We start from the raw sequence: 23,915 nt of genomic DNA on the forward strand, positions 1-23,915 counted from the left end.
CTTGTACTAGTCCGGACAAATGCCGATTTATAGTGCAAGTTCACTGAGATACCATGCCGCAGTTTAACACGAATACCCCACTCAGACATAGTATACTGACTACGATGTTTGAAACAAATGAAGTGAAGTATCAGTAGTAGTATTCACTTTGTTGAATGTACTTCTGCGAGCTATGTGGTGATCCCGTGACACAAAAGGTCTTCAGTAACGCATATATGTGTAAGATCGGGAAGTGGCGATCAGAATGTATAACCTAGCTAGCAGACCGTGGGTGATAGTATCATGACATTGTGGAAAGTACTTAATGCCATTAACCACGAGTTATTCTGAGCTAGCCTTAAGACAGTCCGTCGTGCTGTAATTTAATGACATGGCGTAGCTGGGGGAAATTTAAATGTACGCAAAGATGTTACAAACATGTTCTTGAACACGTACACCGCTTGTCAAGCACGGACCAAAGTCAATAAGGCCCGTCCGTACAATATATTTGCTACAGAAAGGTATGGAAATTCTCACAACGTTATGGACATAACACCTCGTAAGTGTAGAACAGTTTAATTTGATCTCTTTGATCAAACCCAGATATCCTCAAAAGCTTTGGCAACAACCAAACACATCAGTATCAAACTCATGAGCGACAATTTTCACATTGGTAGACGGGTCATGCTGTAAATTAACCAAAGATCATGTAACTTTGACAAACGTATGAAAGAAGTACACACCATAGTAAAAATATATAAAAATGGCTTAATTTGTACCGATTTCTAAGCGTAAGCATTGGCTCGTTGTGCAACTGATGTATTTGTGTACAGGAATCATCTCCGGATTCCGCAGTCTGAAGCTTGTATTTTACGTAGTCCATTTGGGACAATCAGTAGATCAAACAATAACAAACCATGTCGTCACATTCCCACTTCTACAATACAACTCATCGTTATGCATTGTAAATACAACAGCGAGAAAGCCCATATAGATGTTTAGATCTATAGCTATAAATAACAATTACATGAAAATGACACAAGTCGTGTATTGACTCGTATGATCGTGTATTGAATGCATCAATAATTAAACAGGGAGTTAAAATTTACGCAGCAAGTAAACTATATCTAGGCTCACCACGTTTTGTAACAAAATCCCCATGGATCAAGGAATGACGTTTTCCCTTAAGTTCGTCACGTGGGATAGTGGTGTACGTAGTTGAAAAATCAAATGTTTTTATAGAATTGAACGTGGTTCTTTTCTGATACTGTAATGGACAAGAAAATCCTTTGAGTTTTTGAGAATCAACATGTTATTAATTCCACTTGTCTCCAGTACGTTCTGTGAACATAAAGAACATTCTTCTATGATTGCATTTAGGGTTATAGTAATGGTTACACAGGGATTTGGTGGTGAATCAATGAATCTCCCTTTGTATGGTTTTACGTGTAATTGGAGCTTGAATATTTGTAATCTCACAAAGCCTTTTTGATGTGATTTTTCCACCTTTGTACACCACTATCCACACAACAAAGACTTCATTCCTTGATCCGTGGTGCATTTGTCACAAAACATGGTTAATTCAGATATACTGTTCCATGTTCTTCAGAGGTTCTGGACAAAAAATGAAAGCAAGTGTTGTCTGTGGCATGCTGGGAAAACAATATGTGAGATGCATGACTTAATTCCTGTGAAATTTAGGGGTGGGACATTCAGGCAAGAAGTAGTTTGTGTTTGTGGCGGATGCCACTGATGGGACAGGGTACGCCCACCTTTTCGCGAACACTCGGTGTCATCGCTATTGATTCATGAACATGTGCTCATGGTATGAGATGTGATGATATATTCATTTGTAAAGCGCAGCATTCACTGTGCAATAGTGCTGCAATGAAACTTATAGTCAGTTACAGTATTTTTTTAACAGGTGGGTCTTGATGTTTTTCTTAAAGCAGGAGAGTGTTGGGGAAGTATTTATAGAGATATCTTATGAGTATGGAAAGGTTTTTGTCACTCTTATTTGATGATTTAGTCAGGTTAGTGAAGCTTGCATTTGCCCCAAGAGGTCTTTGTGAATTAATTGTTTGAGATATATTGACAATGCCCTGTACATTGTATGTTTAACCATTTATGGCATTAAAACAATCAATCTCGAATCCAAATTATATGGGCATAATCCGACAAAATGAGATCCAGTCATACATGAATCGCAACAGTTATTGTAACGAAACTCAAATATGTTAAAAAGACAGGAGCAGAAATATTTCTTAAAATTCACGCTTAAGTGCTATTGTTTGCAAATATGTTCCTACAGTAATTACCACGGCGAGGTCACACGCGAAATGGGTATCTCACATTGTACCATGTGGTTAATTGAACTCGGGTCTTCGGTACTACGAGCTCTTGAACCACTAAGATACGGCATCGCCCCCCTAACTGTTAGTATCTGATGTGTCACAACATGGTCAGGTATCGGATATACAAGCAGGATGACAAGTTCATTTATTTATTTCCGTCAGTATATCAATACCTTTTAGAGGTAGTCACTTAACAACGCTTTCCTTATTATATTCAGCATTAGTTTTGAAACTCGAAATCCCAAATTGTTTTGTATTAAAACGGTATTTTCCGGTGATATGAAGTAGTGAGAACTCCCTTCATGGTGCAAAGGCAATAAATACGTTGTTGTGCCGACCAGTGCGCTAATCTTTGAATATGTAATCAATACCATTAGGCGTGAGTCTTGCCACGCTTCCGCCATGACAGCAAAATGGAGACTGTGTCCTTTTATGCGTGTATCAATAGGTGATCGGATCGATATAATACAAGATCTTAAACACTATGTGAGTATTTTGATCATTAAATCCAGATTTAAAGAAATATGGCTTTACAATGAACCCACTGAATCATGGACGTGAAATTATGTGTGAATTATCACGGAACATAAGTACATGCCAGGATAAAGTGTAGATATAATCACTGCGAAGGCCGTATTATACATTAATTTTTACGTTTTTTATCCTCTGAGCATTAAGAATCTCGTTTGTTTCACACTCAATAGGTTATCCATTCTATTGTTTCACATTTCCAATTTCCAAGGAACAATGTAAACTTCAGCGAAGTTTAACCCGTATTCTGCAACACATTATGTAGAAATATTGTTTTTGTTTAGTTTGAAACATGTTATACCAGTTGATGACACATTATTACAACTTACATATAAGTCAATAACAGTATAGCAGAATGGATGTAATGTAATGTAATGTAATGTAATGTAATGTAATGGATGTACCTGAAAGGAATAGCACTATTATCAACGCTGAAGGTATTCACAGACAAAAACATATTTCCAAAAATAAAACAAAAAGTCATATCGTTGAAGACACCAATAGGAAAAAAGAGTTATGCATTACATTATCAATGTATGCCCGATGCAGTATGTTTCTTTGATTTGCATTGTAGAAATGGCATAAGGTTATAACAAGCAATGGTATTGACAACTATCGCTTATTATTATTCACACTGCTGAGATGCTTGGTGCTCTGTGGCACCTTTAGTGCAATAGCATATATATATGTCAGCGACAAGATGATGGGAAAATCGGTCCACTGTGTCGGAGGGTCGACGACTCACATCCATCGAAGGCCTCCGCGGGGATTACAGGACACAATATGCCCTCAGTGCCGTTGCTATTCGTGCAGAGTTCCTTAATAGGCGTTGGACAATACGCAAGTTTATTCCCGATCGATCGTTATAGCCCCTGTAACTGATCCTGTGCTTCCATGTTTGTCAAAAAGAGTCGATTAAACAGAGGATCGAATGGACACAATAGTTGTATCTTCCCACCGTCTGCTGTATTAAGGCATGGCGAAAATCACTGAATTAAGACTGACATATGGTAAGATGGAATTGAAAACTACATTGCTGGTAGCATTTTGCGAGCATATTCCCAGACGTTTAATTAGACCAAGTCGTCGTTATACCTTCTTTCTTTCTCAGTATCACTGCAGTCTCATTGTTCGATCCTCAGTTTGTTTAATTATATGTTTCTGGTCGTATAAAGCGAGAATATTCCCAGGCGTATAATTAGACGAAGTGGTCGTTATCATGGTTATAGGTTCTTCCTTCCTAAGTTAAGCTCCAGTCTTGGTGTTGTTAAAATGTGGGTTAAACGCCGTTTTGAACTGCATTTCAGTAATATAGCGGCGTTTCAGCTTAAGTTGGGAGGAAATGCCAAAGTGACCTCAGACGTTTACCACCTCGGCGAAACCCATTTGCCCGGTTATGGTTCTAACAAATCCAAACGTCACACAATGTCCCTGCTGTTGATCTTTGACTCTGAAGAGATGTGATAATAAGGTTCACCTTGACATCAAAATGAGTACGCGAGCTACTTTAAAAAAGAATTTTATCTATTATGTAAAATAGCCAAATGTGACGGGGTTCATAGACGTTTTCATCTTTGGATGATAAATCTGGATGGAGGACACACGAATGCGGACGTACTTCAGGGTAGTGTCTCTGCAGCGCGAGTTACAGCACATTTGACAACCTTGGTCCACAGTGTTAGAATTACAACACATGCCGTATTCCTAAACCGATTTCATCATGTTCAACTTCTGTATCTGTATAATCCTGGACCTGTTAGAAGCCTACTATCTGTATTTTACCGTTACAGTGTATCACATTTGGCCCAGAAAGTGGAAAGTAGACGTCATGAAAAAGAAAGTTTAAAAAAAATCCAGAAATGCAAAACGTGAAATTCAACCCAAATATGTTGACAGTAAGCGGAATCAATGAAAAGCAGGCGAGGTAGGGGTTGGGATGAGGGGCATGAGCCAAAGTCTGCCCCCGTGTAAGCTACGTAAGCCTGGTAAACAAGTGCTCATGATATATCCGGAAAGAACTCTGCTTTTAGATGAAATTTCATGTTATGATAATGCAATAAATGTCATCGATTTTACATACAAAAATATATATTCCATTACACAACAGATACGGTAGTTCTTAATATTAGGGGCGGTCCGGTAGCCTAGTGGTTAAAGCGTCCGCTCGTCACGTCGAAGACCCGGGTTCGATTCCCGATATGGGTACAATGTGTGAAGCCCATTTCGTGTGTCCCCCGCTGTGATATTGCTGGAATATTGCTAAAAAAAAGTTGCGTAAAACTCACTCACTCTTAATATTAATGTACAGACAGCCTTGGGGGAACACTAGTTTTTTGTTATACAAAATCAAATTTATAAATCATATATGAGTATGATAATATAGTCATTTGTGACTGTATTGCTATCACAGAGAGAACAAATGTTCACGGTTGCATGAAATGTACATTTTTACAATCATGAACCAGCTCGGAAAGTGGTCTACAGTTGTCCATACTATCTATGTTAATGGTGTGCAAATGGCTGTAAATCGAATCCCTGTAACCACAGTTCCTAGACCACGTCGCCGGTGATGTTTACACGGGACAAGCCTCATATATTATTAACTCGTCTTACAAGAGATTTTCACTTTGCAGCCAGATCTATCAACACACTCAAAGAGCTGACAATCAAAGGTTCCTTTACACCTTTAAATTACCATGACCATTTCCACATCCAAAAGTCAGTCCAACGTGTTCGACATTTCTTTGGCGGCGTTATACATTCTGCTGTGACTGGAATATATGCAGGGTCGGAAATATGATCTATGCCCAGCGTAATAGTGCGTTTTCCGAATAAACCATTTGAAATAATGAGTGAGTGAGTTGGGTTTAACGCCGCTTTTAACAGTATTCCAGTTATATCACGGCGTGTCAGCTTGATGTGGGAGGGAAGCTCGAAGTGATCCAGGTCTTAGACGTTTACCACTTCGGTGAAACCCACGAGCACGGGTATGGTGCTGACAAACCTAGAAACATAATCGGGCCGAACCGGGATTCGAAGCCACAATCATAGGTTTCTGGCGTGCCTAAGGGACGCAACTCTGCACAGCGAATCGCGGCGTCTTAGACGACTGGGCCACCCTTCCCCCCATTTGAAATAGAATAATGAGACCCCTTCACCGTATGATTAGTGAAACAAACTAGACATAGCTCAACGAGTAACATTTTATTACACGTAAAATTGTTGTTTTTCAGAAAGGAAAATACATCACAGTTTGTCCTGCCATATACCTCAACATGGTGATAATGGACAGAAATGTTTCGATGAGGACATATCATCGAATATATTCATTGTACAATATGTAGAAAGAAAGCAAGTTAATTGTTTAACTCGATTACAATGATAACGACGTTAGTATGACAACATTCTAATACTGATGACATGTGAAAAGTGGTGATTGACATTAACAGTATTTCAGTTACATCACTGTGACCAGTACAATATGGGGAATGACCATCGTATCTCACGCAGGTCATAGACTTTATGGCTTTAGCGAATTCTACGAGCACGGGTATAGGTCTGATAAACACATTTCATAACTCAGATCAATTTCACATTTAACTCTTGGCCAGGAACTGGACAAACATCTACCTGTCAAATCGCAGCACATTTAATTAATAGACCAATTGTGACTACGTAGATATACTTTATTTATCCTTGAAAAAAACATTAGTAACAGTCACAGTAAGTTTGTAAACAAAACAAAAAGACATGTAACACTGGCGGCCTTGCATTGTGAAGCCTCTAGCTGCCGAACAGGGCTGGCTAGCTTTGACTTGTACATAGATAGTGAAGGTAACTAAACAAACAACATGACAGTGTATCCAAACACAATATGACATGCTAATTAACAATCCATGGAAAATCATTACTACGATGATTACAACAATTCAGATCCATGTTCTTTAAAGATACCTATGCTTCAAGGCACACAACTTTACTGGAATGATTAACAACTCGCATCCATCTACCCTTACTACATACACCAGGATACACACGTACATGCAAAGAAGACAGAGCTATTTGTTATCAAACTGGTGCACCTATGCTCTTGTCGTGAATGTAACCACGTTCGAAGTAAAATACGAGTGAACAATTTGGGCAACATCCATTAGGGGCAGTCCCTGGTAAGTTTGATTCTTGTCGTTCACAACCCGCTTTGTGTGTCCGCTTACTCATTATCGATCTGACAGTCAGTGAATACCCTAATGGCGCAGAGAACTCGTCAGTGTCACACATGGTACAAATGATTAACATCCGTACCTGAACTGATACTAGGCACCATGCCATGGTTGATTGATAAATTCTGAGCCTCACACAGAAAGACTTGACTTGATATATATTGATACACTTTTGTCAACGATGTTGGAGGGATTTTATCCCTGTTTCGTCCTTGGCTGTCCAAAAAGTTGTCCACAGCTGCTATGGCGTCATCGTTCAAGTCTTAATGGGTTATGGCTAGAGCTTTCTTAATGTTTGGGAACAGAGGGAAGTCATGACGGAGCCACATCAGAATAGGGTGGATGCTGGAGTTCTAATCTTTAGTGTTGGATTGTAGCCATAGAAATGACTGATTTGAGCACTGGTCTTTTCTCAATTTCTACGTGTCCTTGTCTTAATTACATCCCGTAAATACCTCAAAGGTGCAGCATTTTATGCTCTTCTACTGTCTTGACTTTTGGAAGAGAGTCCACCAATATGATCACCTCGGCACTCCAGAACATGTGGGCCATAACCTTTCCAGCTGATAGGGCAAATCGTTGCAAGAACCTTCCTATGTCGGCTTCAAACATAACTAAATTATCGCTAACCACATGCCAGCTTTGGAACCAAATAAGCTGATACTTTCTTCATTGCTTCAAGTTTCTGTAATAATGTACTCTCTTGGGCACAGCACTAGCAATATGATGTTCAGTCATTCGCCGGTCTGTCATCGCCATATCGTGGATTCTCAGGATACTTTATGGTGTTGCTGACGTCACAAGCCTTCCGGGACATCAACAAGGCTCTCCTCTGTTGCCGACCTCTTTATAGTGGGATAGGAAGGGACATCCCTACCTCATTATTGGACACATATCTAAAGGGATGGCTTTTGTTTAGCCTTATTTCTGCAAGTACTTGATCACTGCATTTTCCAATGGTCATAGACCCCTGCTTATTTTACTCACTTATCACAGCGAAACAATTTGCTATAATAACCCAGGTGTTTGTTGATATACCTCTGTGATATGTAATTTCATGTAATGCCCACAACAAAAGATATAACTATTAGGCAAGTCTTTCTCTGTGAGAACTTATCTATCACCCCAAATACTACGGCGTATAGTCCCCTTAAAATTCAATCAGAATGAACCTATTTACTATATGTGTACAGGATGCAGGAATGTATGTTCACTGTTCTGTGCACTGACTTAGAGGTCCGTTGGTTCATTAGCACCATAGCTTCTGAATGTCTCCACCGACGTTTTCAGTCCGGTTTGACCCGTTGCACTGTGGTTAGTTAGAACCATTTCATTCACTGGTGAACCGGATGTTCGATACTGACAACAGTAGCACAGGCAGTAGCGGCGCAAGCGGAAAGGAAGTGACGTCATAATTGTTTTCCTGATCGACTTTGACATGAGTACGTAGATAAACGGGTTCAGACAGGATTGCACGTATGGTAGGCAGGTAAGCAGGATCTGAAACATAAAAAAATCTTTTCAGGGAAAGATACATAATTACTTATAACTTTTTATAAGAGTGGATAAAATATACGATTCTCGGGCACATTTTTCTTAAAGTAAGTCAAGGAGGTCGGTCGCATTTTAAAAAAAATAAATGAAAACAAAAGTGATGAGGGAAGAACATTTTAAAATATTTTTGCCCAGATAGAATACCAAGAACACAAGTGTGTACTCTTTAATCTCGGCTCTCAATACCTTGTCATTTGTCACAATAGTGCGTGTGCGTGCGTGCGTGTGTGTGTGTGTGTGTGTGTGTGTGTGTGTGTGTGTGTGTGTGTGTGTGTGTGTGTGTGTGCGCGCGCGCGCTCAAATGTAGCTTAACAATAAGCACTAAGGTAGCCACGGCTGACAGAATAAACACGTAGCATACATGTTACATGAACGCCTTCCAGCATCATCACAATACTAATTGGCATGACATATCCCATAAGAAGCACGTTGGTTATTCAAATGTTTCGGCAATGATACGGGGTGAATCGGTACCTTCTGTGTGTGATATTCAGATTGCATGAATTTAGTGAATTTGGGTTCGGCCTTCTCTCTCTTGAGAAGGGTGGCATGGGCAGCCAAGTGGTCTAAGGCCCAGCAATTCGCTATTGTGGGTTGCGTCCCTTCTGCACGCCAGAAACCTATGATTGTGGGTTTGAATCTCAGTTCGCACAAATAATGTTTCTGGGAATTGTCAGCACCATACACGGCCACGTGGATTTCAACAAAGGTAAAGGTCTGAAACCTGCATCACTTCAGACTTAACTCTCACTCTGAGCTGACACGCCGTGAGAAAACTGGAATGATGTTCAAAGGGGTGTTAAATCCAGCTAACGCTCTTGGGGGGACGATGTATTCATTTACCCTATCTTATTTACATCGTGTCTCCAGCAGAAGCCTGATAACGTAGCATTTCGGAGAGGCAAGGACAATATAATGTCAACATACCGAGTTTAATGGGCTGAGGTGTCAATATATAAATTTGATCTGGGGTGTCGTTAATGTATCGTTAAAACTAATACATTCAGTTAATGACGCTGACATCTTGGGTTACCTTGTTGTTGGACGAATATAACGCTATATTCATGATAATTGGACTTATACATTTAAGGAAAGATTTGTTTATCTGGTGAAGCTTTTGTGGCGACCGTGCTAAGCCTAACAAACAAAACCAATAATTGTTAAAGTGTCTTTAACGTTATTTCACACATAACCTCTCTGCTTTCCAATACACTTCTCATATCGAGAGTAAAGCTTTACAATTTCAGTCGGGGGCACGGATGGCCCAGTCGTCTAAGATGCCGCGATTCGCTGTGCAGAGTTGCGTGCCTTGGGCACGCCAGAAACCTATGGTCGTGGGTTCGAATCCCGGTTCGCCCCGATTATGTTTCTAGGTTTGTCAGCACATTACCCGTGCTTCGGCCTTTCCTCACACATTAAGCTGACACGCCGTGATATAACTGGAATACTGTTAAAAGCGGCGTTAAATCCAGCTCACTCACTCACTCAATTCCAGTTAGAAAGAAGTTTTCTGAAACCACCCTGAAAAACCCATTCACGACAGCTTTTCATCGTTGTCGCCATAGCGCTTTCCACGAAGATATTCTTTTCAGTATAGGAAGTAGGTGAAAATCACTTTGCGAGGAGTATGGAGGGTGAGGAAGATCTTCGAACCCGAATTGTCGCACAACAGCCTTTGCAAGTCGAGGTGTGTGAGAAGAGTCATTGTCATGAAAAAGTAGAACTCCAGCACTCCTCGCCGCTTTTCTTTGATAGAATCTCTCAGGCGATGAAGCAAATCGGCAGAGTAGGCACCGATAATCGTCTTTTGACTTTCTAAGAAATCAACACGGATCACACACTTTGCATCCCAGAATACAGTGGCCATAACTTTCTTCACTGATCTTGAAGACTAGAAGTTCGTTGGTGCTGGAGAAGTGGAAAGGTGCCATTGCTTAGATTGATGTATTGACTCGAGATCATAGTGGCAGACCCATGTTTCATCACCCGTTCCTAATCTCTCTTTGAATTTGACGAAATCCTCCTGAATCAGCTATAAATTGTATTTGGCAATGTCAGTTCTTTTCCCCTTAAGATCAGAATTGAGAAACTGTGACACCCACCGAGCAGATATCTTATTCATCTGTAAATGTTCATGAATAATAGTTTCAATGGATACATGCCTCAGACCTGTGTCCTCCTCAAGTTCAGCAATGGTAATACGTCCATCTGACAGTATTAGTTTTTCTATCTCCTTGATTGAATCTTCATTTATGGAAGTTGACGTCCAGACCTTGGGTCACCACCTTGTACTCCCAACATTAATCATAGCTGCCAAACTTCTTACAGGAGAATAGCTAGGGCACCTAACCCCATACACTTGTGACATGCGGTCAAAAAATGCGGGAGTAAAAAAATGTTTTTAGCCGATAAAGTGTACATTAATTGAAATGTGAATTCAACACAACGTAACCATAAATAAGTGACATCCAGCTGTCTATTCGTGAAAAACATATTCGCTTTAACATTATAGTATCACCACATACATGTTTTAAGACTTCTTATGGCAACGTCTTTGATAGGCATTTAGAAGTTGGAGTACTAAGTAGGGATAAGTATTAAAAGATGAACAACTTCTTTATTACAATTAAGGGCGACTACACCGAAACGTAATAAAGAAGTTGTTCATCCATAAATTCTTATCCTTACTTCTTATGGCAATATCAGACGGCCACATCTATACCTATAGCGGTGACAAAAATGAAAACCGCCACTTATACACTGCATTCTGATTATTCATTCAACGTTAATACTTCACCGGGCTTCACAAACTACGTTCGTTCATCACCCGTGGATACATACATACGGTCGTTATCGCTATCGCCACTGTTTCACTGTTTAACCAATGAATCCAGCGAATGCCTGTTTCTATTGACTGCTCAGACCAATGAACATCCAGCTTACGTGATCCATAGCCTAGTGCTACTTGCTTCACACATTGCTTTATTGTCAGGCAACAGTAGGGTTCGCACAAAGTCAATGCCCGGAGTAGGGTTCATTTGATTTACCCCAGTTATGTACGGCCTAATTCCATTACCTTACTAAAACAGACACGCGTCACTGCTAATCCTAATCCGTATGTATTCAAAGGTGAGCAGGAACGAAGTGATTATAACCACGTGAAGGATTCACGATTGTACAAGAGAAAGACATTTGCTTTTAGGATCTTTGAAATTATGTTGAATGTGTTTCACATAGATTCTCGCATTTTTATAACGTAGAGGTAAACTCATTAGCTACCTGCATATTCTTGCTTTTAAATACGTCCAAACAAGGGAGCCTCATATTCTCCTTTGCTCAGCAAATTAAAGTTGTTTTTTATTCAAAACGCCCAGCGAAAACAATGATGATATAGTGGAGATATTTGTGTTGAAATCATTCTTATTTACCACCATCTGAACTTGTCATAATATCTGGTTTCTCCGAGTATTGATCTTCTTTATCGCATATGACCATATCGTGTCCAATCAACGAAACGGATTCAATGCAGAGAGCCAGCTATTGCAATCTCATTCCAATCACATCTTAGTTCTCGCTACCGGTAAATAAACATCTGAGGACATTCCATTACAGGTCACGTCAGAACGACCTTTCATCCTACAAATGAAAGTGTCGCTTACCAGCGGCGGCGAGAACTAAGATCTGATTTGAATGCGATTGACTGTTGTGAGGCGAACGTTCGGCGAACCATTGAAGCATCCATAAAAGGCATGCATCGTTATTACAACATAAAGGAACATGCTTTGTTTGTTTGTTTGTTGTGTAATGCCGCACTCAGCAATATTTCAGCTATATGACAGCGGTCTTTAAATAATCGAACCTGGACCAGGTAATCCAGTGATTGACAGCATGAACATCGATCTACCCAGTTTGGAAACGATGACATGCGTCAACAAAGTCATCGAACCTGACCACCCGATCCCGTTAGACTCCTCTTGCTACAAGCATGGGTTACTGAAAAACAATTCTAACCCGAAATCTTCATGGGATTCCAACTGAACATGTTGGTTCACAAATACAAAAAATAATCGATTAAAACTACTGCCAAAGCGACATGGGAACGTCGAGGTAGTATTCCTACCAGATTGTTTTAGAAGAAGAACTATATACTGTGTTTACTGCACACATGATTCAGGTCAAGGTACCAGGTGCCTATCCCCGCGTGTATTGCAGTGTCATTTATAATTTCATAACCGTTAGGAAAAATATTGTTGTTCAAAACTTGACAAAAAAGCAGGTGACGACAGTCGAAGCAAAGTAAGGAAACCATTGACTTGGATATGCAAAGAAAAGAAAGCCATATATGACACTGCAGATGTAGCCCAAAATAAAACATGGGTATTGGGATACTAGGTGTCAGGCTGTCACTTCCCTTTACACTTCATAAGTAACATTGAAATTCTGATCCTACCGTCTCCAGTGCAATCGTTTTCAAATCAGACTTTTTCCTATGATCTCTACACACAGAGATATCCTATCGAAGCATTTGACTGAATGTAGTGGGCAGTTACAGGTATATGTACAAGTAATTCCACTTCATAATTCTGATTGGTCACTGAACGACAAGCAAAACCTACTTAACACACTTAAATTTTAAATACCACATCTCCACGCAGGTGTCTTTCATCTACAAATTATGGAACTACGAGCAGACGCTCACATTTTCGCGAACACCTGGTGTCAAGGTCAGTAATTGATAGTTGAAAGTTGAAAGGTGTATTTTCAATTAAGTGTGTTTTTGTTGTTTGCGGTGGAGAAGGAGGTGTAAATCGTTATACTAACCTCGTAGAGATTCAGTGTGACTAGCGTGCCACCTGTGTCCTTTTTTGTTTGAGTTTATGTTTTGGTGTCCACAAGCGTTGCTCGCGGTGAGTTCACAGTCTTTACTTTTATGCCCACAAGTATCGGCTGGCTCCTTTGATATAGCCATTTTGTTAGTAGCATAATTTCATTCCTGTGTAAATTTTCGACTTATGTCCAGAATAAAGAAGTGCCCATATACCAGGTACCTGGTATCGGACTTGAACAAAGTTCGGGAGCGGGTTATTTAAGCATGTAACTTCGACTGTTTTTCGCTAACATGCCCATATCCTGCTATTTACAGCAGTGTAGTGTGGATAGGGAGAACACAACAATTTTCCCTCTAAATCAGTTTTTTTGTTCGCGTGATCATGGGTTGGTGTTTGGGTGTAAGAGTGAGAGCATGTTGCAGGGAGTGCATGAGTGTGGTAGTGCGTGATAGCGTGACTGTGCATATGAGTGAGTTTTCTTAATATCGCTTTGACAGTACATCAGTCATATGACGACGTGTAACATCAATGTGAAACGACAGATAGTAGTGATGCACATTTAAGACGTTCACCAACATGGTAAAATTCACAAGCAGAGATACGGTGCTGACAAACCGAGAAACACAATCAGGGCGAACTTAAATTCGAAAACCACGATCACTGGTGTCTGGTATACTTAAGGGACGCAACTCTGCACAACGTGTTACGACAACCCGTGCCCCCATTTTATACGAAGTGCGTTACTATGTATTATAACGTTGCCTACCAATTTCAGGACATCAAAATAAGTACACTTTTGAAAAAAGTAGCGTTACTCACCCACTTTCTCATACGTTGTCATAACAAAGAGATTTAGATCATATATAAGCTCATATTGATAATGGATAACCTTTATATAACGTTATTAATAACACGGAGATTACATTTATCTTTACCGCGGGGATGAACACATGACGAAGACTATCAACATTGCCTTGGTGGTTTTAGATAGTCTTACGGACAAGCGGTAGCAGAGGTTGCAGAAGAGAAGACACCATGTTAAAACACTTTCTTCAGATTGCCTTTAAGAGGACCACAAGCGATACAGTAGAGAGATCCGGGGTAGAACAGGTCTTCAGCAAACTATGAAAGGCGACTATGCGACTAACGGGATCGGGTGGTCAGGATCGCTGACTTAGTTGAGTGCGGCGTTAAACAAACAAACAAACAAACATACAGTAGGGAGATGCTGCGTCGAAACAGTTTGGAGAGAGAGAGAGAGAGAGAGAGAGAGAGAGAGAGAGAGAGAGAGAGAGAGAGAGAGAGAGAGAGAGAGGTAAGGGGCAAATGGGAGGCAACTACACCCAGATTGCAAGAAACATAAACTGGACACGGGCAACGGTCGTCAGACTGTTTCAACGCTTCAGACAGACTTGGCAGGACACAAGATCGGCCAAGATCGGGCAGACCTCGAGTGACAACGCAACAGGAAGATCGGCACTTGCGCACGTACCATCTGCGCAACAGGTTCGTCGCGGCGACGGAAACGGCAGCAACGGTGTTAGTACACCGTATCAGTCGACGCACGGTGCTACGACGTCTACGTGACGCAGGTATTAGAGCTCACCGTCCCATTGGCCCGGGAAAAACGACGTCGAAGATTAGAATGGGCCATGACAGTAGGACGTTGGCATGTCAGTGATTGACAGAGAGTGCTTTATTCTGGCGAAAGCAGGTTTCAGCTGTTTCACAGTGATGGTCGAGCTCGAGTATACCCTCGCAAGGTGGGACGTTTCACCTGACTTGAACCCACTTGTGGGATCATCTGAAGCGACAGATCCGAAGACGCCAACACCCACCAGCAGCAGCTTAAGAATTGAATGGAATCGTATTCGCGATTACGTCATCAGGAGGCTGACAACATCAATGAGGCGAAGAGTCTAGGCGTGCGTTGGGGCTCACGGTGGTCATACTCGTTACTGAGCGTACCAGGTATCCGTTAAAGGCCACAAACTTATCAAGGCAATACCTGGTTGACGCTGATCATTCCTGTGAACTGTGATCTGCCTACCCTCATGTTCATGTGAACGTCATGTACACGTCACCTGTTCTGAGTTTAGCAATGAAATTGTGCATGGACTGTCGTATGTGGCCCTATTAGCGAATACACCATCATTGAGAAAAAACTATTCTCTTGTTTGTTTTCATTTTATTGACCAACAAACATAGGTGCATACTTTCTTTTGTCCACAAGTTTATATAACGAGCACAATACGCCTTGTCGTGAGCACAAGCATGTGTTAATGAATCACGGTCAAATAGTGATGATATCAAGACTTCGCGAAAAGGTGAGCGTATCCTGTTCCATCGATGGCACCCGTCACAAACACATGTAAGAGCAAGTCAGTTGTTCACCTGACGTCACCAATTGTTCACCAATTGTCAATTGTCAAAGAAACGTAACCGTAACTTCAAACGAAATACCACCCTACATTTACCAAAGTCGCGCTCTCAAATGAGACTGTACTTTGACCACCTGTGAATCATAGGAATCTTACCGTTCGCTGGTCAGTTATAAATTATACATTTATGGAATCGGTGCCTACTATATACGTTTATGATTTGTAAATAATGGGGATAATTACTGTAAGATAATTACTTATAAATCGGAATCGTACCGTACGCTGGCCACTAGAGAATGATAGGCACCGATTCTATGATTTTATTACGTGTCCCTTTATCTCCGTTGACCACCTTTTAGTTATAAGGACCATCGCTATGTTTTGACCAATTGTGGATTATACGAACATCACTGTCAGCTATCCCGTAGAGACCAAAACCGTCAGTTGACTGGTTTTGACCTTCCCTAAACTGACCAATTTCGTATAAGGAACACAAGAGCAAGTACAACATCTCCGACGGAAGGGAGGATCGCAACACATTGATCACATGCATACTAAGAAAGGATTACCGTCAGGTTGAACACGTGAGGGGAGTACAATGCCTGTAGTTCCAACTTCTTCATCACATGTATGACCAGCTTAGGACCCCAGCAGATCAGGAAGAGAACTATTATCACCACCAGCATCTTAATCACCTTAAATAGAAAATAAGCAATGCTAGAGAGGAAAAGAATGATTAATTCACATACCACTATCTTTTGTAATGTGTTCAAATTTGCTCCATTGTCAAACAGTAACGTACTATAGATATTAACATTTGATATTTTTATTTCCGTTCTCGTTGTACAGCACGTCCGATGTTATTTTTGCATAGGGTTTGTTGAAAAGTACCTTTAGATTTGCAGATGTGGGCTTCGAATTTAATTTTAATCGAAACATGTGACGACGGGACAAAATCTCGAACTTATTTTTCTCAGAAGAGAATTTAGCATCCTCAATATCTAAGAGTCGCTATCATTGATTTGTGTTTCGAGATATTCTATCCAGTTCGATTTATTTACAAAGCAATGTGTCGGGGATATACATGGTGCAGCGACGTAGAGTCTGTAGATGTTATCAACAGTAAAGGACACACCAGACAGGAATGCTATCATTTGATTTATCTGTCAGCCCTCGGCCCAATAAAATCCTCAGACATATGTCTGATTGAACATCGTGGGATAATCATAGCGAATCGTGTCAAAGGACGAGAGACATTTGATAGTTGATGGCAGGTTCCAAGGGCCGTCATTGATATCTGAAATGTCCATTAAATTTTATACTATATTTATAGATCTTATCACGGCTAGTATTTAATACAGCTGAATGTATTTTATGAATTGAGTGGCATATGTTCTTCCATTCCTACTATTGTTTAACTTCATATATTTATTGATATTCCTTGCAAATAATATCACACCAATGAACTCCGTGTATAACACAACTGAATGAAGTTATCGTTTACGCTGCCACGTGTGAAAGGAAACCTTTTGGAGTGGGATTACAGTAAACTATGGATATAACGAACTCAAAGGGACCCCTAATTTTAGTTCGTTATAACCGTAGTTCGTTATAAGCATATATACACCATAACTACAGCAAATAGTCGGGACAAAAATGTAAGTTCGCTATATCCGTCAGTTCGTTAAAAGCGTGTTCGTTATAAACGTAGTTTACTGTACATATAAGAGAATATGAGCTTCTCAACTTAAATAAAACGACAGAAAATAAAAAGAGAATAACTAGTTTTTAATCATCCACCGAAACAGATGGGCATAAAGGCAAAATACGGGTGAACAAATGGATCGCTTAGAAGCAGGAGTTCGCAAAAAGGGTAAGCATGGCCGGTAGCACCTGCCACTCACACAATCTTTATGACAGGTCAGTGTTTGTTGCTTGATGCAGCACAGCAGTACAACTGCAATGTTACGGCGGCCTGTCAATAACCAGACAATCAAGTGATGGACAAGAAAATCCAGGGTCACGACAGCGCATGTACTGATTTTGTTGAAACAAAAACGATATTTTAAATTTTTTATAAGGTTTATTGTGTACAAGTGCAGAGATTCTAATTACAGAGTGAAAGAGTGAGTGATTTTAGCTTTTAGCAATATTCCAGCAATATCACGGCGGGGGACACCAGAAATGGGCTTCACACAATGTACATCTAATTAAAGAAAAAAGTTTAAGAAATGTGTTCATTTTGCACCACAGTGGGGTCACTTTATCAAACTTTTGTTAGTGTACTTTTCATTGATACAACAATTACGACAAAAAGATTGCAGATTCCAATATATAACATATATTTCCTTGTCCGGCGTTGGATAATTACTGACTAAATTAGTGGCCATAAGACAGACGTTTAGTTCAGTATTTAAAAGATGCCTCGTTTACGTGGAGACTATGCAACTTTACTCTGAAACGCCTGGGCACATTGCATTCGACTGGCTTATGGATCAAACTGACAGTTATATAAGACTTGGTGAAAGAGTTTCATGTTACCGGAACTGGGTTCAGACTAGTTGGCCAGAATTGTGACAAACGGAAAAATCCCCAAGGGAAACGTTGTTATACAAATGAGCTTTTACCACTGACTACTGCGGAATCGATAATTGTAATGACATCACAGGAGGCTCCTGGTAATCACTGCCATGTTCTCTGATTCATGTCCCTGTATTATATTGCGTAAGTAACACTAATGCACATGTCTGTCCGATTTGTATGATACTAATATCTCGATGTTCTATTGTAGGTTAAAACTGTTTGTTTTTATTGAGATCCTACTCGTTGATTTAAGACCACCATGATTGCCCACATGTAGCTACACGTAATAGACTTCGTGGTCGGTATGTTGCAAATCATTTTTGCCTTATTTAGACCATGGTCATTATTTTTATGAAAACACTTACACGGTAGCAACATAATAAAGTCCACTGTGCCCAATACACTAATCTCTGTAAATATATCAACGACCAAATGCTGAACAAACTGCTCAAACCACTTTTACCTTTCTTGTGTTCGTGTATGTCCATAGCTAGTCATATTATCCCTCTGACATCAACCGCCATGATAACCAACAGCAAAGTACGAAGCCATTGTACAGAGAAGACAAAAACGTGCTGTGTGGCACGGTTCCTTTCTGGGCATCATTTTGATACATTATGGATGAAAGACTACTTGGCCTGAAGCTCCATCCATGTAATTAGACCCCGCAGTGACATTAAAAGTCACAGGTTGTCCACAGGTTGTACGGGAACAAGAGCTGCCTCCATGACACAGGAGACAGCAGCTTAACAAGGTGCTGCTTTTGTATGCGTTTGTATGCTTTATTTGCAAAGGTGTTTGGTGTCTGGTTGGGGTCACATAACAAGCCTTTCAGCTATTTGCATTATGACATGTAAATCAGCGATATCACTTTGTATTCATATTAATTATGTCCACAGCAGGGATTAAATGATATTATTTTAAGTAAGTTATCTCCTAATGTGTGAGCTTGTTTGCATAACGGAAAGTATTTAAAAAAAGTAAACTCATTTCTTGTCAAGCCGTTCATTACACTGCGGATCAAACGTAAATATTTAGCCACATGACACTACACATGACATATTTAGCTGGTGTTCAATGACTATTTGAATCGATATGATCCTTATCGTGTTACAATCTTATTGCAATCAAATTACTCTTGGACAATTTACACAGACAGTGATGGATGTTGTTTTCATTGAGAAAAGAACATTGTTATATGTGACAGCCACGTACTTTTTAACCGTTCAAAGATTATCGATTGATGCAAATGACATAGCACTTACGTGCTTAGTGCCATTTGAAAGCACTCTATCATTCTGAAGCAGGCTTACTTGTTCTTTAACAAGCTTCATCTGAGTCCTTGCATCATCATAAACAAAATAAACGAAGTATCCCTGACAGTTTGTGATCAGTATAATAACAAAATCTTCGCGGGCATTCATTCAGACCCTGTCCGTACCAGATTGAACGCCGTCATTTGCTGTTCACCATGACCAAAGTTACAAATAGGCCTGAATCATTCCAACGAATAATAATAATTAAGTCAAACACAGAGTTCCTAATTCTATGATTCATATATACTATTGGGACGCGTACTTGTCGCACGATGGATACTCTTGCAAAGGCCCTGTAATATCCGCTTCAGCCGACAGAGCAGTAAACGGTTTCTTATGAATATGTGGCAGGGCTGATAACTCTATCAAATACACCCGTGTATGAATGTACATGCACATATTAAGATGTCCTATAACACTTTGTTTTCACTAATATCGCCGTTTCTATTATGTGCTGGCTTTTTCGTACTGGATTCAGTTATTAAGGTCAGTAATAATGTGTCTTGCTGGAGTAAACGCGTAGTTAGAACCCATGCTTGGTATAATTTTTTTTTTCTAATTTCATTGTCGTGTATTGACGTCTAGATTCCTTTTCTGTATTATTGTGTTAGAAATGTTACGTGAACCGTTTGGCTTTCGTAATTATTTTAATGTTAGAACAATAGATTGGAAGCGAGAAAGTTAGGACCCTATTCTCACAAATCACTGCAAACGTAAACGCAATGACACTAGGTGACGTTGGCAAACACCCCCTAACCTACCAGTGACAGCTGTCGTGAGTCAAGGTCAGGGGCATAAGATAGGTCACGAAAGCATTCTGCGATCGCCAAGGTCTAGTATAAGGAGAATAATGACATTTTCAAAGTGCGGTGAGTCATGAAGTCAAATCCGTTGGTGTATCCGTGGGTTTCAGGTAATAGAGAGTCGGAAATGACATTGATCCTATGTAGGAACCCATGCGTGTAAGATGATGAAATAGGAGAACCGTGCGTAAGATTAACATCTTCTGAAAAATGGTATATCGTTATATGCGAACCGAATAGAAAAAACAGTTCTAGGTGGTTGTTGTTGTTGTTGAAATATTATCAGTGTTGTCCTAGTTCTCGAACTTTTCCCCAGCATGTGCCTTTAAACCGGGACCATTATACTGTGGCAATAAGGGCACATGTATAAAGCAAAGCCTACAACTATAGAGTAGAAAAGTTGAGATAGCTGAATGTTGGGTTGCTATTACCGTCATGAACCTTTGTAGTAGGTTGGTTTGTTACTAAAACGTATTCATAAGAGCCGAAAGGGTATTTGGTTTCGTATTTCCGTCTGCACCATTTCCACAAGACGCATTCTGTCTGATATGAAGGAACAGACAGTATCAATTAAAGGTTTCCTACCGAAGAGTCACATGCTGTCATTAAGAGCTCCTCATATATGAGACAGGGGGCAAACCCTGAAACAATTCAGAGAAATGACAGAATTAACTTTTCTGCCAGCAACATCTGTACCTGTCTCCTTGCTTGCAACGCCTCCTCTCCAGGGGACGACGGTCTGCTTCTGTTAGAAGTCCGCGAAATATCAGGACTTTCGTTATTTAGTTTCCAGTTTCCAGAGTCATTACGGTTTTTGTTGCTGCACTGATGGTAGGATCTGGAAGACAGACATGAGAACACTTAGAACGAACTGGTGTAGAATTTCCCCAGTGTGTATTTTCTTCTCACTTGGGACATGACATGTTCACAATTTCATCAATACCATTTTGATTGCTTGCATGAGTGCATATAATCTTTATCATTTGATTTCTGTAAAATACCTTTTGTCAGGAAACTTCAACTTAGGGACGCATACGTTTTGGAAAGCATTTATCTTATAAAAAAGACGCAAAACTACATGCACGTATCCATGATTAGTTTATACAGTCATGGCCGGGTCGTTATGTGAAATTTAAACGTTAGAAATAACTTTGAAACATTGTTATGAAAGTTACGCAACACTTTCATGTGGCTGACAATTGATCTTTCTGAACTTATGACATCATTACGTATGACTAAAATGATAAAAGCACATTTTTACGAAATAAAAGATCTTATTATGACCAAGTACGGGATCCAAGTTTTCCGATATATTCGACTGGACTATCTTTACCCACATTTCCCAAGAAAATGTACTTGATCAAAGATTTTTTCATGTTTGAACATTAAAATACTCCCCGAAAATGTATGAAATCGACCTTTTCCACATATTTCAGCCTTACCTCAAAGGTGGAACATGCGTTGACGTATATGCATACAGGAATTGAATGAAAATAATGATTATCTAACTTAAGTTAAGTTAAATTCTGATTAATATGAACATATCTGATAATTACCACAACAGTGATGAAAAGTTTTGCTAATTTCCTATTATACAATTACCTTTGATATTTCATTGGAAACCTTACCGTCTAGTTTGATGGGTGTCATTGTGTGCTGACCTGGTAGGTAACATTGCGTCCTTTCGACGAAAGCTCAAGAGTGTCTAAATATGGTACACTTCAATATGCATCTCCATTACACACAAGTTATGCATTGGATCGTTACATTTCTCTTATTATGATTCTTATGCAGTATTGGATAGTGTTCTCATATTGATCGGGACATGCTACTTAGTAAGGTATATATATATATATATAGTACTTACTAAGTATATATATGCGTATGCGTATGCATTAAGGGTAATTGTGGCATCTGTAATGTCTATTGTTTGTTATTCTTGAATTACCATTGAGTACTCACCAAGTAGCATGTCCCGATCAATATAAAAACAATCTTCAGTGGTTCTTTCCAATACTTGATAAGCAACATAGGACATACAAAAGTAATGGTAATCTTTCGTTATAATGATCCTCTTCCGAGATGGACCCAATTATTTCCTGTCTTCAAAAACATCTGTGTTTGATGTCATTTTGAAACGGGAAGGATCTCTTACATGTGATCTGAGAAAATTTGTTTAAATTTCCAAATTCCAAATTCGTTTTATTTATGCAGCACTATTTGATATTTATTATATAATTTGAAAGTTGTTTCTTTTCGAATGTTTTCAAATGTTAAAACCAGAATTTTAACATCGACAAAGAAATCAGCCTATGTCTATTTATATCTTGGCCAAACCCGTCACTCCATTGTACGATTACGACTTTATCATAAGCAGGTGTTCATGAATCACAGTTATATTGTAACGATGCCAGGTGTTCGCAGTGAAAAGGTGAGCGTATTCTACCCATCGGCGGCACCGTCACAAATACACGCAGTGGCAAGTCAACTGTTTTCCTGAAAACAAGGGAACTATGGTACAATTCAATATAGGGAATTGCATCGGACATCATTTTTGTCACTGATGCTTCAAATTCGGAAGTGAACTGAATAAGCCGGTTAATAACGTCTTGCCGCGATCTACATAACTTGAAGTGGTTGATACTCGAAAAAGGAGGATGAAACTATTTTATGCAAAGTATCTCTGTAACATGCCTTCAGTATCAGTATAAACTGTTTGTTTGCGTACAGCCTACGGCTGTACATCGATTCACACTTTAGCAACACATATGTAAGAGAAACATTGTCAAGTGTTTTATTTTGCACCCGTAATATCCCAACACATTTACATTGCAGACTCGAGTGGTATTGATTCCTGCCGTTTGTAGTCGCGCGTGACACTTAAGACCCCGCGGAAACACATCAGTATTCCTGACATCCCTCTTTCCACACTGCCAGCAAAGTCCGCCGCCTGGAGGGTTCTTCAAAACGGACTGGGATTGATTATGGATCCTGGCACAATAAAGCTATATACTTCAACAACGTATCCACTTTATAAGATGGTTGATAGTTTCTGGTGAGTGTATACAGGGACAGATTGACTTTGTGTAATATATGGCAAGTACTAAGATTGGAACTTTCCCCTGGTCATCACACTTAAAGATGGTTTGGCCACTTGATGTTGGTACAAGAGGTTTAGTCAATGAAGTACACGTAGTGCTATATGTTCAGAATTCGTGAAATTGGCCTGCGAACATTTCTGGTGACTGTTCATGCGACATCTTCCTATTGATTGCATATAACCTGATTGAACTATTTATTGAGACTTCGTGAAAAAAATAGTAATTAACTTCACACAACTTTCGTTTCTTGTCACGTATCAGTAA

The 23,915-nt window shown here is 39.8% G+C and overlaps 1 protein-coding gene across 1 annotated transcript in view; it reads right to left on the bottom strand.

Moving 5' to 3' along the window:
* Window positions 1-8,155: 8,155 nt before the first annotated feature.
* LOC139480360 (QRFP-like peptide receptor) overlaps window positions 8,156-23,915 on the bottom strand; it is a 63,168-nt gene continuing 47,408 nt past the window's right edge. The window contains exons 4-6 of the mRNA XM_071263422.1: window positions 21,247-21,388; window positions 16,418-16,543; window positions 8,156-8,584 (exon numbers count right to left, since the gene is read on the bottom strand). Of these exons, the coding sequence (XP_071119523.1) occupies window positions 8,315-8,584; window positions 16,418-16,543; window positions 21,247-21,388 (538 nt within the window). The 3' untranslated portion in view covers window positions 8,156-8,314. The remainder of the gene's footprint in view (window positions 8,585-16,417; window positions 16,544-21,246; window positions 21,389-23,915) is intronic.

Source organism: Haliotis cracherodii, unplaced genomic scaffold (assembly GCF_022045235.1).
Source record: "Haliotis cracherodii isolate W230 unplaced genomic scaffold, xgHalCrac1.p SCAF_4, whole genome shotgun sequence".
Taxonomy (NCBI): domain Eukaryota; kingdom Metazoa; phylum Mollusca; class Gastropoda; order Lepetellida; family Haliotidae; genus Haliotis; species Haliotis cracherodii.